The sequence below is a fragment of the Ursus maritimus genome, unplaced genomic scaffold (assembly GCF_017311325.1).
Source record: "Ursus maritimus isolate PB19 unplaced genomic scaffold, ASM1731132v1 scaffold_22, whole genome shotgun sequence".
NCBI classification, from domain to species: domain Eukaryota; kingdom Metazoa; phylum Chordata; class Mammalia; order Carnivora; family Ursidae; genus Ursus; species Ursus maritimus.
The window spans coordinates 47,579,852-47,594,863 of record NW_024424675.1 but is presented as its reverse complement, the minus strand read 5'-3'; the positions used below and the strand labels follow the sequence as shown (position 1 = coordinate 47,594,863).

Genomic DNA, 15,012 nt, shown 5'->3' with positions numbered 1-15,012 from the left:
TTGGAGGCTGGGGCTGTAAGCCGTTTCCGTAGGGCGCCCAAGAGCACCAACCCCCAGTAGGGAGTGCAGACACGCCCTCCAGCTGCGGGAAGAGCCCTGCCCCCAGCGTGTCACCCTAGAGGACCTGGTGGGGAGGAGTCTGATCAAGCGGCAGGAGGCCCCGCCCCCAGCCGGGCTGGCAGGCGCCTCTCCCCTGTTCTGGGGGCACCCAGGGCTTTTGGGATTGACCTCAGTCTTCACAGTGACCACCCTCATCAGCTCTGCAAAGCTCACTCTCTAGGGGTTCAGGGCCTGGCCTGGGGGTTCCAGGAGGGGTTTCAAGTGTGGGGTGGGGGTGCACGGGGCAGGGTGGTGCAGAGCTGCTGTAGGGCTGGGGTGGGGAGAGCAGCTGGGACAACTGGGCTGTGTAGACCTTTCCTGTGGTGACACCTCTTCCTTCCTGGTGCCCCCGTCAGGTAGGATGGCCCCCACGCACCCTCGAGGCTGTGCCCCTGCCCCCAGGCGAAACTAGGACCCTCCCACTCATAGACTCGATCGCCTCCTTGGTCCCAGGCCAGGATGTGACCTTCTGGCTGGCGGGAGGGCCCCTGGGTGGGTCCCTGGGAGGGTCCTTGGGAGCCCGTACCTGGGTGTTCAGTTCTCTTCTGGTGGACTGTAACCAGAGCCTGCTCAGACGAGCTGAGACCAGACCAGGGACCCCGGTGGGAGCTCCACGCTCAAGTGATGCCGGTAGGGGTGTCTGGGGCTTTCCCAGCGGCTCTGGTGATGGCAGAGGGCAAAGGGCCGAGCTTTATCCACTAGGAAATTCTCTGGGTGAGGAAGGCCTGGTTAACTGGGGGAGTTGTTGGCTAATGCTTTATTTACTTTTTACTTTGATATCATCTCAAACAAACTTACACTAGAGTTGGAGACATGGTGCAGAGGGCATCGTAAACTCTTCATCTAGGTTCACTGGTTTCTAGTCTTGTCCCATTTGGTTCACTATATAAGTAAACTTGTGTCTGACCCGTCTGGGAGCAAGTTGCAGACCTCGAGCCCTTTACTGCTGACCCCTTAGTGTCTGCGTCCTAACACATGTCCTTTGTCTCATTAAACCAGGAGACTTGCCTTGATGCCACGTTACTGATAGCCCACATCCACATTTCTCCCTTAACCGTCTCCTACTATATATATATATTTATAGGCTTTTAGTCTGAGAGTCTGCAACGCTCCAGCCCTTCGTGGTCTTTCGCCATCTGGTCATTTCGTAGAGTCTGTGATACCTCCTTGGATTGGTGTGAGGGTTTGCATTTTGGGGCTGGGACCACGGGCGTGGGGTGTGTCCTCCAAGCACCGTGCCTGGGGGGCGTGGTATCAGTGTGTCCTGTTGCTGGTGATGTGAGCCCCGATGGCAAGGCCGGGAGAGGTCCGACGGTTTCCCTGCAGTAAGCGTGAGGTATCCCGGGGGAGATGCCTCGAGGCTGCATGAGTACCCTGTCTCAGTTATTACTGTGATGGTTGCAAACATCACCCCTTTGTCCCTCTGCATTTCCCGGTTGGGTAGCCAAGCAGAGTTTGGAAAGGACTGCTGTGTTCCTAGCAGGGAGGGATGTGGACACGGGGGCTCAGAGGCTGCTGCAGGGCTCTCTGTTTTCTGGGGCTGCTTGGGTTTGGAGCCGGGCATTTGCCGATGGTTGGAGGTAGAATGCCAGAGGGTCCAGGACGCCTGGGCACCTGGGAGGATAGGGTGCTCATCTGTTGAACAGGGAGGCTGCGGGGAGCAGGAGGAGGAGGGTTGGGCCTAGCGCAGTGTGAGGTGTGGGTCTGGGTTTCAGGGAGGGATCTTTGCAGAAGAGGACAAGGTGGTCACCATCAGCATCTGAAGGATCTGCGAGGCCAGAAGGGGAGGGGCTGTCTTCCCGGCTTAGGGACCACGGGAAAAGGGCGGAGAACCGGATACTTGGCAAGAGTTCACGATTCAGTGCCTGATGCCTTTTACACTTTTCGTTTGTATTTGAATGAGGAATAGAAACCGTACAAACTCAACGTCCAAGAAGGTAGAGGAAAAGACGTCAGTCTTCCTCCGTCCCGGCCGACCGTTCTGATTCTTCTCTTTTCTGTAACTGAGTTCAGAACTCTCTCTACATATGTACGACAGAGACAGCGGCTCGATCCCACGACCCTGACATCGCGGCCTGGGCTGAAATCAAGAGTCAGGTGCTCACCCGACTCAGCCACCCGGGCGCCCCCGAACTTTATATACTTTTCAGTTCTTTTTTTAAAAACCCAGGGTGCGTTGTGGTCACTTCAATTTTCTTCTTTAACAAGGTTTCTTGGGAAAAATTGCATTCCACCACATTTCAGATGCCTCCTCAGAGTCCTTCAGGGCACAGGGGAGGGGGTGCCAGTGAGGGAGGGGCGACCCTCAGCAGTGGGCATTGGGGTGCAGGGGCCCCCTCTTTTCACTACCTCTGTATCTTTGGGGTAGATACGCAGGAGTGCGATCGCCGGTGTAGGATGGCTCTATTTTCACCTTTCTGAGGACCCTCCACACCGTTCTCCATGTGGCTGCACCAGCTTGCGTTCCCACCAGCGGTGCAAGAGGAAGCGTCCCCTTTCCCACACCCTTCCAGCAGCTGTCCGTTCCTGACTTGTTCGTTTTAGCCATTCTGACCAGTGTGAGGCGGGATCTCATGTGCTTTTGGTTTGTATTTCCCTGATGACAGCGATGGGGGGGCATCTTTTCACGCGCCTGTTGGCCATTTGTATGTCTTCTCGGAAATGTGTCTGTTCAGGTCCTTTGCCCATGTATAAATTTGGTTATTTATTTTTTTGCTATTGAGTTGTGTGAGTTCCTTATGTATTTTGGATATTCACCCCTCACCAGCTATATGGTTTGCGGATATCTTTTTGCATTCTGTAGGTACCTGTTCAATTTATTGATGGCTTCCTTTGCGGAGCTCTTCAGTCTGATGTTGTCCCACGTGTTTGCTGTAGGGTGTGCTGCCAGGGGTTTTGGTGTCCCATGCAGGAAAGCATTGCCAAGACAAATGTCAAGGATCTTTCTCCCCATGTCTTTTTCCTAGGGGTTTTATGGTTTTAGGTCTTACATTTAATCTTTGATCCATTTTGAATTAATTTTTGTGAGTGGTCTAAGAAGGAGACCAGTTTCATTCTTCTGCAGGCAGATGTCCCGTGTTCCCAACACTATGCATTGAAGAGACTGTCCTTTCCCCATCGTGTGTTCTTGGCACCTTTATAAAAAATTAGCTGACCATATATGTGTGGGCTTATGTCTGGGCTCTCCATTCTATTTCTCTGGTCTGTGTGCCTGTATTCGTGCCGAGACCTTACTGTTTTGATTTCTATAGTTTTGTATTATACCTTGAAATCAGAAAGTGTGATGCCTCCAGCTTTGTTCTTTTTTCTTAGTGTGACTTTGGCTATTTCGGGTCTTTTGTGATTCCAAATAAATTTTAGGGTAGTTTTTTCTATTTCTATGGAAAATGCCATTGGAATTTTAATTGGGATCGCATTGAATGTGTAGACTGATTTGGGTAGTACAGATATTTTCACATGAATTCTTCTAATCCATGAGCATGGAATATCTTGCCATTTTTTTCTGTATGTCTTTTTCAATTTGTTCATCAGTGTCTTACAGTTTTCAGTGTACAGATCTTTCACCTCCTTTGTTAAATTTATTCCTAAATTTTTATTATTTTTGATACTATTGTTAGTGGGATTGCTTTATTTCTTTTTCAGATAGTTTTGTTGTTAGTGTATAAAAATGCAACCAATTTCTGTATATGCTGATTTTGTGTCCTGGACGTTACTGAATTCATTTATCACTTAACAGGTTTTTTTAGTGGAGTCTTTAGGGTTTTTTATATATAAGATCATGTCACCCGCAAACAGAAATAGTTTTACTTGTTCCCTTCTGATATGGATGCTTTTTATTTCTCTTACTTCTCTAGGACTTCCAGTGCTATGTCGAATAGGAATGATGAAAGTGGGCATCCCTGTCTTGTTCCTATCTTAGAAGAAAGGCTTTTAACTTTTCTCCCCTGAGTAGGACGTTAGCTGTGGGCTTGTCATATATGGTGCTTATTGTGCAAGGAACATTCCTCCTGTGTCCAGTTTATTGAGTGTTCTTATCATGAAAGGGTGTTGTGTTTTGTCAAATTTTTTTCTGCATCTACTAAGATGCTCATATGATTTTTATCCTTCATTCTATTTTTTAAAAAGATTTATTTATTTCTTTGAGAGAGAGAGCGCATGTGCACACACAAGTGGGAGGGGCAGAGGGAGAGGGGGAGAGAATCTCAGGTGGACTCTGTGCTGAGCACACAGCCAGACACAGGGCTCCATCTCACGACTCTGAGATCACGACCTGAGCTGAAACCAGGAGTTGGTCGCTCAACCAACTGCACCACCCAGGCATCCCATCCTTTGTTCTATTAATGTGATGTATCACTTTTATCGATTTGCAGATGTTGAACCATCCTTGCATCCCAGGGGTAAATCCCACTTGGTCCTGGTGGATGATCCTTTAAATGTACTGTTGAGTTTGGTTTGCTGGTATTTTGGTGAGAATTTTTGTATCTATATTCATCAGGGCTATTGGTCTTTAATTTTCTTCTTCTTTCTTTTAAGGATTTTATTTATTTATTTGTCAGAGAAGGAGAGAGCACAAACAGGGGGAGGGACAGAGGGAGAGGGAGAAGCAGTCTCCCTGCTGAGCAAGGAGCCTGATGTGGGGCTCGATCCCAGGACCCTGAGACCACGACCTGAGCCGAAGGCAGACACTTAACTGACTGAGCCACCCAGGCGTCCTGGGGTTTAATTTTCTTTTATTGTGGTATCCTTATCTGGCTTTGGGATCAGGGTAATGCTGGGCTTGTAAGATGAGTTTGGGAGTGATCTGTCTTCAGTTTTCAGTTACTCTTTTTTGTAATAATTTTCCTGCCCATTCTTGCTTGTTTGTGTGATGCTTTTCTCAATGAATTTTAAAATCAGCTTGTCTATCCCCCAACTCTTCTTAGTATGTTTATTGGGATTGTATTAAGTTCATAGATAAGTTTAGGAAGAACTAATATCTTTACGTAATTTGTTAAGTCTCCTTATCCATGAACGTAGTATTCCATTCCCTTTTCAGTGGTGTTCTGTTGTGTCTCTTGGGAACATTTCAGGTTTTTTGCATGTTTTTTGTTAAGCTCATCCCTAGGTCTTCTGTTGCTGCTATTACTGATGGAAGACTTTATTATGTCCTAGTACTTGATGCTTATGCATCTTCAGGCTCCTAGCATAATTAACGATGGTGCACCCAGCCAGCTTCCGGAGTTAGATGGGAAGCTTCCATTATTGCCCCTCCCCACGTGATGCTGACCCGGTCTCGGTACAGGTGCATTTCACTGAGGAATGGTTTTGGCGTATCCGCGCTCTGTTGCTGTGTGAGAGATTGCTCCAAGACTCGTGGGCCCAGAGCAATGTTAAACGTGCTTCCTCTTGTAGTTGGAAGTGGCTCCATGGTGGCCCAGGCGTGGGGTCTCCAGCGAGGCTGCGGTGAGCTGGGGCTTCATCATCTGGGGGGGGTCTGCTTGCACATTCCAGACAATTGGTGCTGGGGTTTGGCAGGAGGCCTCGGTCCCTCCTGGCAGGGGGACCGCGGGCTGGGCTGCTTGAGGGCCCTCCCTCCGTGGTGGCTAGCGTCCCCCACAGTCAGCCTGACAGAGCTGAGGAAGCACAGTGTCCCGTGGCCCAGCCCTGGTCGCTGAACTTCTGCTGTATCTGTTAGGTCTCCTCCTTGTTCAAGGGGACTCTACGAGGGTATGAATCTAGGAAGCCAGGCTCCTTGGGGTGACGTCAGGTGACAGCAGGGCGACTGGGTGCTTTGCCAGCTGCTGAGGCTCGGCCAGTGAGTGCAGTGCCTCAGTTTCCTCACAGGTGACTAAGGATGGCAGCCGAGCAGGAAAGTTGGGGGGTTCAATGTGGTCAGGCTGCAGAATGCCCCCGACCTTCCCGCTGTCTAGGATGGGGGGGTGTCCCTTGTCTGGGCTGGCTGGCTTTGGTGTATTTGAAGGGGCTGGATAGCACTCCAGGGCACCCTCAGGTAAGAACCTCCCAGGTAAGAGAGTCGGCAGGTCCCCTCTGACCTAGACTGCATGGAGCCTCTTAGGAAAGCCACCCCTCCCCGCCCCCAGCTCTCAGCCCCTCCCCTTCCCAGCCCTGCCGCTGGGGTCCCCCGGTCCCGACAGGTCCATCTGCTGCCCCAGCAGCTCTGCGGCCGCAAGCGGGCTCTGCCGGGAGCACCTTTCCCCTCTGCTCTGTGTCCTGGTTTTCTCACCGCCCCCACCCCCCCCCCCCGTGGGCACGGCCCCTTCTGCAAACTGCGGAGGATCCCGCGGGTCTGTGCGCGGGGCACCTGGGCGGGCCGCGGCCGAGGGGCGGGGGTCGCGGGCTGCGCGCTGGGCCTCGCCGGGCCGGCGGCGCCGGGGGCGGGGAGGGCGGAGGTGGGGGCGGGGCGGGGGGGCGGTGAGGTAATTTCCGCGATCGGGCGTCAGCACTTTGAGTCACCCGGGGGCAGAATCGAAAGTGATCGCTCGGCGCGGGGCGGGTCGCCGTGCGGGGGGCGCCGGCGGCGGGGGGCGGCTCCGCGTGCAGGGTAAGCGCCCGGCGAGGGGCCGGGGTCTCGGCCGCCGTCCCGGAGCGGGCTCCGTGGGACCCCCAAGCGAGAGGGAGCGGAGGGGGCGGCCGCGCCCCGCGGGAGGGGGTGCTGGTGTGGCGGCGGGGGGGGTTGCCCGGAAGCCACCTGCGAGCCCCCGGCCCGGGGGAGCCGCGCGGCCCCTTCGCCGCGACCCTGGCCCCCCGCCCGCCGGGCCTGGGGAGGGGCCGCGATCTCTGCAGCCCGGGTCGGAACCCCTGGGGTCGTCCTGTTCCTGAATATCCACCGGGCTTGGGCTCTGCTCTGGTCCCCCTGCAGCTGGACCAACGCTTCGCTTTGGCGCGGGGAGGGTTTTCCCCTCCAGGCTGAGGCTGCAACCATTTCCTTTCAAAACATCTCTTGCTGTTGTGCTCAAAGTTTCCCCTGGAAGTTCCATGCAGACCCGGGCATCCCCACTTCCTCCCGGAGCTCCGATGCTGTCCTGCTGGCCCCCGCTCTGCCCGGCGGGCAGGAAGCCAGTGTGCCCCGTTCCAGGAGCCAGTCCGCGTTCTGCGGAGCAGGGGTGCTCTGTAGTTAGGTGACTCAGTGCTTGAGGGATGTTGGAGACAGAGGCTCCTGGGAGAGCCCCAAGCGTCCAGGGGCCCCCAGGGCTCCTGTTGCCGGGGCAACCTTCCTCCCAGGTGGCCAGCTGGCTCCTTTAGGCAGGGCCCAGAGACCTTTCAGAAGTGGGAGGGGTCTTGGTTGGGTCAAGGTCAGTGTGGCCCAGCTCCTTGGACCCCCTCCTCCTGTCTGGTGGACGCAGTTCTCCCTGACCTGACGGAGAGGCGGAGTGTGTCTGAGCCCCTGCCTGGGTGCATGTGGACCTTCTGGCCTCAGGGTCCGAACTTCCTCCTCCCATTCCAGACTTCTCATCACGGGTGACCAGCCCCAGAGGACCCGCTGAAGCTGTGAGCCTCGGATAGCACTTCACAGACCCAGGCCAGGGATCGTGTCCCCAGGGTCCGGCTCAGCACCCAGCAGCCCCATGGCCACCAAGGAGCTCTCTCTGGCCAGGCTGTGTGCCCAGGTGGACCTGTACCTGGGCTGCCCCCGCTGTACTCAGCGCCTCAATGAGAGCACCTACGTCCTGCGGAGGGTGGAGCACAGCTGTCCCGAAGAGATCCTGCTGGCCCGCTTCAAGCGAGCCCCCAAGAGCCGGGTCTGGCGCAAGGTGGACCGGCGGCCCAGCTTCCCACGGCCTGCCCGCTATGAAGTCTGCTGGTACTACACCCCGGGGCTCGGCTGCCAGCGCCACCGCAACCAGTGTACCTTTGCCCGAAGCCCGGAGGAGGCCCTGGTCTGGACCTTCGAGCGTGAGCACAATGTCCGGCGTCTGTGGCTCAAGACTGAGCTGCAGGGCGGCCGGGCCCAGGGCCAGCTGCGCAGCCCAGCCGATGCCATCCGTGCCGAGTATGGCGGCCAGTTCCAGCTGCTCTGCTCCCACTGCTTCCGGTGCTGTCCTCCACGTCTCTGCCCGGTGGACCCCCAGGGGCGCTGCCCCAGGCATGGCGCCTGCCCTTCGCTCCTGACCCACGTGAGCGCCGAGGGCCGCCGCAAGCAGCAGGTTGTGGAGGTGCGGCCCCAGCCCCAGTACGGCCAGCCCCTGGCCTACTGCACGTACGTGGGGCGTGGGCGGCCGTGCCGGCATGGGGCATCCCGCTGCCAGTACGCGCACAGCGCGGTGGAGATGGCCGTGTGGGAGGCTGAGCAGCTGGATGGGCTCCAGCGGCGGGACCTGCTCTCTCCCACTGCCCCCAGAGGGGATGAGCGCACCGTCCCCCATGGCCAGCCCCCCGCAGTCAGGCTGTACTGCCACGCCTGTCTGGTCACCTGCCACTCCCAGGAGGCCTTTGAGAACCACTGCTCATCTCTGGAGCATGCACAGATGGTGGCCTTGGACCAGGTGGAGGCCTGGGAGCACCGCAGCCCACCCACGGGGCTCTCCACGTTTGAGCTCTGCCCAAAGTAAGGACAGTGGGGTGGGGGGCGGGGTGGGGGGTGGTTAAGGGATGTTCATTGAGGCCTCTTCTCGTGGGCACAGGATGGAGGAGGTCCCGGTTCCCACCCTGCCCTGCCCCCAGGCCTGGAGCCCACCCTGCCTCCTGCCATAGGTCAGTATTGGGCTGAGAGTGCTTACCCGTGCTCTGCTTGCTGACCTCCCGTTTCCCAGACCCAGCCTCTGTGAGTACGGGGACGTCTGCACCAAGGCACATTCCCAGCAGGAGCTGCAGGAGTGGATCCAGCGGACACAGACCCTAAAGCTGCGGGAGCAGGCCGCCTGGCAGGAAGGGCTGGTGTCTTACCAGGCGCGGCTGCTGGCTGAGTACCAGCGCAGCAGGAGTGAGGTCCTGGTGGTAAGTGGGGACCAAGTGAGTGGGCAGGGGGTTGCTGGGGCCAGAGCCCCGCTGCTGACGGCCAGACTCCCTGTGCAGCTGGCTGAGAACGTCGAGGGCGTGTCCATCACCTGCCCCCAGCCCTTGGTGCATCAGGCCCATGAGAGGAAAACTCAGCACAGCTGGGTATTCGACATCCAGTCTGAGGTGAGAATCAGCAGCCCCGGGTTGGTTGGGGCTTGGGGTTGGAGCTGCCTGCGCGTCCTCCTGCCTCAGTCTCCTGTGTGAGGCCCTGTGCCGTTATTCTGTGGAATGTCTGGCACAGAGTGGGGACCAGGCTAGTTACCTCGTGTGCCCCGAGCATCCCATGCTCACCCTCCACGGCGGCTGCTCTGTGACCCCGTTTGCAGAGGGGAACCCCCAGGTTCAGACAGGCCGAGCACCCTTCCGGGGTCACAGCCAGGAAGCCCAGCAGGGTGGGCAGAGGCACGTGTGTCAGCCTGGACCCTGATGGGCGGGCAGGGTCTGGGGCCGCCTCACCATCCAGCCTCTCCCCCAGGAGCCCCTGCTTCACGTGGCCCTGCTCAAGCAGGAGCTGGGAGCAGACTTCTCGCTGGTGGCCCCCTGCCTTCCGCCGGGCCAGCTCTATGCGAAGGGGGAGCGCTTCCGTGCGCGTGCCTCCCCAGCCAAGTTCCAGGTGGAGGTGCGCGTGCAGAGCACCTCCTTCGGCTCCTTCGAGCAATGGGTGGTCTTCGACTTCGGCCGCAGGCCAGTGCTGCTGCGGAAGCTGGGGCTGCAACTGGGCCAGGTGCGCTGCCCGGGGCTCCGGGGCTCGCGGGTGCACGGCCACCTCGAGGAGCTGGAGCGCTGGCACACGGGCAACCGCCACGTGGTGCCTGGTGTGGAGCGCACGGCCGAGCAGGTGGCCCTGCTGGCGAAGTACAAGGTGCCCGCCCTGGCGCTGGACTTCAGTCACGCGGGCCCCGCCCCGGGTCCCGTCTCCCGCGACAACTACCGGCAGCGGATGCACCACTTTCTCTATGAGGAGGAGGCTACTCAGCAGCGGCTGGTGGCCAAGTGAGTGGGGCCGCTAGGCAGATGGTGGCCGCGGGGCTGCGGACTACAGAGCTGCGGCCCCGGGCCGCTGACCCTGTTCTCCCTGCCAGGCTGAACTTCCGGGGCCCAGTGTCCCTGAGGACGATGCTGCAGACGCCGGCCCTGGGCATGCTCTTCCCGCCGTCAGGAGCCCTCTATGCCGAGGTCCCCACCCCCTCGTCTCTGATGCCAGACACAGATGAGGGCTTTCTGCTGGGCCGGGCGGTCAGCACAGCCCTCGTGGCCCCTGTCCCCGCACCTGACCACACGGTGTTTGAGGTGCGGCTAGAAACACGGGCCAGCTCGGAGCAGGCACTGTGGCTGCTGCTGCCCGCCCGCTGCTGCTCGGCCCTGGGGCTGCAGCCCGAAACCAGCCCCGTCCTGGAAGTCCAGTTCCAGATCGACCCGCTGACCTTCCGCTACTGGCACCAGGCAGTGGACGCGCTGCCCGAGGAGCGCCTGGTGGTGCCTGACCTGCCGACCTGCGACGTGCCCCGTCCTCTGCCCACCCCACCCACAATGCAGGGCAACCACAAGCAGAAGTCGGCTGTGGCCTTCATCGCGGGCAGAAGCCCCGGGGGCACGCGGCCCATTGCCCCCCTGCTCATCTATGGCCCTTTTGGCACAGGCAAGACCTACACGCTGGCTATGGCCTCACTGGAGGTCATCCGGCAACCCCACACCAGGGTCCTCATCTGCACACACACCAACAGGTAAGCCCAGAGCCCTGCCTGCTCGCTGGGCCGGGGCAAGGCTGCCGCTGGGATGGTGCCTGGGACTCCCGGGGTCACCGGAGGCCTGGCAGCTAGTGCTAGAGTGGACTGGCCGGGTTGTCTGGCCATCGGCAGAGCGGGCGGGGTCTGGGCTGGGCTTGCATCCTCTGGCTGCCCCGTGGACACTGTGGGGGTGGGGGTGGGGGTGGGAGCAGTGCAGCCCTTGGGCGGTCAGGAGGGTGACTCTGATCCTTGGGACTCTCTCTGAGAGCTCATCAGCTCCGAGCTGAAAGATGGGACATTTGTGCTTCGGGCCCAGTGCAGGGTGCCCTGGGGGTCAGGGTCTGCTGTCTGGGGGCGGGGCTGTGCGTGCCTCCACAGAGGCCCTAGTCCAGAGAGAGTTGTGGGTGGGGGTCCGGCATGGCCAGTCCAGCATTTCCTGGGGTGAGGCTCTGGTGTTGTCTTTTAGAGGAATACAGACTCTTCCTTCAGTCTCTCTCAACTGGCCCCCTTTGGTCAGTATGGTTTTCTTGGCTCCCAGTACTTCCCGCGGCCTGGGCAGGGGTCTCTCCCTGGGTGTGAGGGGCCGGCCTTGGTGCTTCTCCCACTCTCCCGAGAACTTGCACGCATCGCTGCCCACCCACCGACAGCCATCTGGGAGCCGAGCTCAGGGCCATCCACAGCCCCTGGTCACCCTGGGCTGCCTCAGGCAGGGGCCCTCACGGTTCCCCTCTCTGCCTGTCTGCATGGCCAGCTCCTTCACCTCTTCCTCCAGGGAGCCCTCCCTGACCACCCGGACCCTCTGTGCTGTTGCCAGTTCTCCTCATCCGGCTCTGACGGTCCCCTGTTGGTCTGTCTGTCTGTCCCCTCTGCTGGTGTTCAAGCTCTGTGGGGGCAGGACACAGGTCTGTCTGCCCCAGCTGAGTGCCTGGCATCCAGGCCAGGCTGGGTTCACCGGAGGGGCTTGAGTGGTCAGCTGCTGAGGCCCCGTGTGCCCTTCCCCCTCAGTGCGGCCGACATCTACATCGAGGAGCACTTCCACCGCTACGTCAGCAGCGGCCACCCCGAGGCCACTCCGCTGCGGGTGATGTACACGGACCGCCCGCCCAGCCAGACGGACGCGGCCACGCTGCAGTACTGCTGCCTGACCGGGGACCGCCGGGCCTTCCGGCCCCCGACGCGGGCGGAGCTGGAGCAGCACCGCATCGTGGTCACCACCACCTCCCAGGCCCGCGAGCTCAGGGTGCCGGCCGGCTTCTTCTCGCACATCCTCATCGACGAGGCCGCGCAGATGCTGGAGTGCGAGGCGCTCACCCCGCTGCGCTACGCCTCGCCCAGCACCCGCGTGGTGTTGGCGGGGGACCACATGCAGGTCACGCCCAAGCTCTTCAGCGTGGCCCGCGCGCAGGCCGCGGCGCACACCCTGCTGTACCGCCTCTTCCAGCACTACCAGCAGGAGGAGCACGAGGTGGCCCGGCACAGCCGGATCGTCTTCCACGAGAACTACCGCTCCACCGAGGCCATCCTCAGCTTCGTCTCACGGCACTTCTACGTGGCCAAGGGCAGCCCCATCCACGCCAGCGGCAAGGTTCCTCGCCACCCCAAGCACTACCCGCTCATGTTCTGCCACGTGGCGGGCAGCCCCGAGCGTGACATGTCTCGTACGTCCTGGCTGAACACGGCGGAGATCGTCCAGGTCACCGAGAAGGTGCAGGAGATCTACCAGAGCTGGCCCCCCTGCTGGGGCGGCCGTGAGCAGAGGAGCATTTGTGCCGTGTCCCACGGTGCCCAGGTGAGCCCCAGCTGCCGGGGATGGCCTGCCTCCCTCACTTCCGACAGGGACGCCCGGAGGAGGTCTGGGGGACCTGCCTGCCCCCGGGGTGGCCTCCTTAGCCACAGTTTCCACTCCTGAGAGAGGGGCTGAGGGATTAATCTGCCGGGACATGATGTGGGCTTGAACCCCGTGATCGGTGCCAGGGCACCGGGGTCCTTGCTGGGGGCCCTCCCCGCACACCCCAGTGCTCACCCAGGCCTGCTGCTCCGGCGTGTTTGTCTCTAGGTGAGTGCGCTGAGGCAGGAGCTGAGGAGGAGGGACCTGGGCCAGGTGTCTGTGGGCAGCTTCGAGATCCTGCCAGGTGGGTGCTGAGTGCCGGGGTGAGGGCGGGGTGGGGCCGCCCCTCCTTGCCCGGCCTGACCGCACCCCCTCGCAGGGCGGGAGTTCCGGGTGGTGGTGCTGAGTACCGTGCACGACCACGACAGCCTGCTGAGCTCGGGGGCACCCGCCCTGGGGTTCTTCACCGACGCCCGTGTGCTCAACACCGTCATGACCCGCGCCCAGTCCCAGGTGGTGGCTGTGGGCAATGCCGTGGCCCTCTGCTCCTTCGGGGCCTGCAGCAAGCTCTGGAAGAGCTTCATCCGCGAGTGTGTGAAGCATTGCAGCGTCTCCCCCAAGACTCTGTCCCTGGAGCACATCGAGCAGAGCGTGGTCCACAGGCAGCGCTGGGCCCTCCGAGCAGAGAGATCTGTGGCAGCCGGGGCCCAGGACACTGTCCCGGAGGAGGGGGCAGCAGGGGCTCCAGCCACAGAGCACGCAGCCACGGAGAAGGTGCGGCCAGGGGCCAAGGCTGAGGGGACTACATCCCCGTCCAAGACCTCAGCAGCGGGAGACGAAGCCACGCGGAGGACAGAGGCTGGGGACGCAGCGTTAGGGTCTGTGGCCGGGGGCTGCCCAGCAGTGGGGGACACGGTGCACACGGAGGCAGAGGACACAACGTCAGCAGGGAACTCATCAGTGGGGGACTTGGCCCCCGGGAAGGCGGCGGCAGGGCCGACGGCCATGGAGAATGGGGACGCCGAGGACCCCGAGGATGCAGAGTCGGACTTCTGGCCTTCCGACACGGAGCTCAACACCGACGACTCCATCCTGCAGGAGCTCCTGGATGAAGCCCGGAATGTGATGGTGACCGTCCGGGAAGACGGGCTGCTGGACACCGTCGCCAGGCCCGCGTCCCCACACCGGGCCCGGCAGTACACCAACCTGCCGCGGGCCACACTGCGGAGACGGCTGTGCTCGGAGCCCGAGCTGTACCGCCGCTGCACCTTCGTGCAGGAGACCTTCGACCGCGCCACGGCCATGCCGCTGGACGACGTGGATTCTGGCCCCATCCAGATCAGGGGCCGCTTGCGCTGTGGGATGGCCTTCAGCGGGGACGAGGTGCTGGTGAAGGTCCTGGGCGCAGACGGAGGCTCCGCGGGGAGGCTGCAGGGCCAAGTGGTGGGCGTGCTCAAGAGGGGGCGCCGCGAGCTGGTGTTCGTGTGCCGCATGGATGAGTGGGACCCTCGCATCATGACCCCTGTCGACGGCTCCGTGACAAAGATCTTCGTGGCCGAGCTGAAGGACCCGCTGCAGGTGCCCGTCCACCGCGTCCAGCAGGGCCGCGTGCAGCGGGTGAGGTACGAGCGGCTCACCGCCGAGGACCGCGGCAGCCGCCTCTTCTGGGTGCGCATTGTCCTGTGGCGGCAGCGTTTCTACTACCCGCTGGGCATCATCCTGGAGGTGCTGCCCGAGGCCACCACCTGGGAGCAGGGCCTCCGCATCCTGGACCTGGAGCACGGCCTGAGGAAGCCGTCGGTGGAGCCGGCGTGTGTCAGCAAGGCACTGCAGAAGTACCGGGCGGAGCTTGGCCGGGCGCCCGACGGCCGGGAGGACTGCCGCGGCTTCCTGACCTTCACCGTGGACCCCCAGGGCGCCCGCTACCTGGATGATGCCCTCAGCGTTCGAGATCTGGGCTCCAGGTACGAGGTGGCCGTGCACATTGCCGACGTGGCCAGCTCTGTCCCCAGGGACGGGCCTCTGGACCTGGAGGCCCGCAGACAGGGCGTCACGTTCTACGCCCCTGACCGGGAGCCCGTGCCTATGCTGCCTGCGGGCCTCTGCCAGGATGCGTTCAGCCTCCTGCCGGGCCAGGACCGCTTGGCCATCTCCCTCTTCCTCACCATTGAGAAGGGCAGTGACCAGCTCAAAAGCCTGCGCTTCGCGCCCTCTGTGATCTGCTCTGACCGCCAGCTGTCCTACGAGGAAGCTGAGCATGTGATCAAGAGGCACCCGGGTGCCGGCCGTGAGCTGCCAGCCCGCCTGGACTCCGTGGACGCCTGTGTCGTGGCCGCGTGCCACCTCTCCCGGGTGCTGCGC

The 15,012-nt window shown here is 60.7% G+C and overlaps 1 protein-coding gene across 1 annotated transcript in view; it reads left to right on the top strand.

Moving 5' to 3' along the window:
- Window positions 1-15,012, top strand: part of HELZ2 (helicase with zinc finger 2) — a 28,975-nt gene that overhangs the window by 3,924 nt on the left and 10,039 nt on the right. The window contains exons 2-11 of the mRNA XM_040638598.1: window positions 6,549-6,640; window positions 7,544-8,644; window positions 8,850-9,033; window positions 9,112-9,219; window positions 9,572-10,089; window positions 10,179-10,820; window positions 11,829-12,612; window positions 12,880-12,955; window positions 13,031-13,425; window positions 14,442-14,451. Of these exons, the coding sequence (XP_040494532.1) occupies window positions 7,665-8,644; window positions 8,850-9,033; window positions 9,112-9,219; window positions 9,572-10,089; window positions 10,179-10,820; window positions 11,829-12,612; window positions 12,880-12,955; window positions 13,031-13,425; window positions 14,442-14,451 (3,697 nt within the window). The 5' untranslated portion in view covers window positions 6,549-6,640; window positions 7,544-7,664. The remainder of the gene's footprint in view (window positions 1-6,548; window positions 6,641-7,543; window positions 8,645-8,849; window positions 9,034-9,111; window positions 9,220-9,571; window positions 10,090-10,178; window positions 10,821-11,828; window positions 12,613-12,879; window positions 12,956-13,030; window positions 13,426-14,441; window positions 14,452-15,012) is intronic.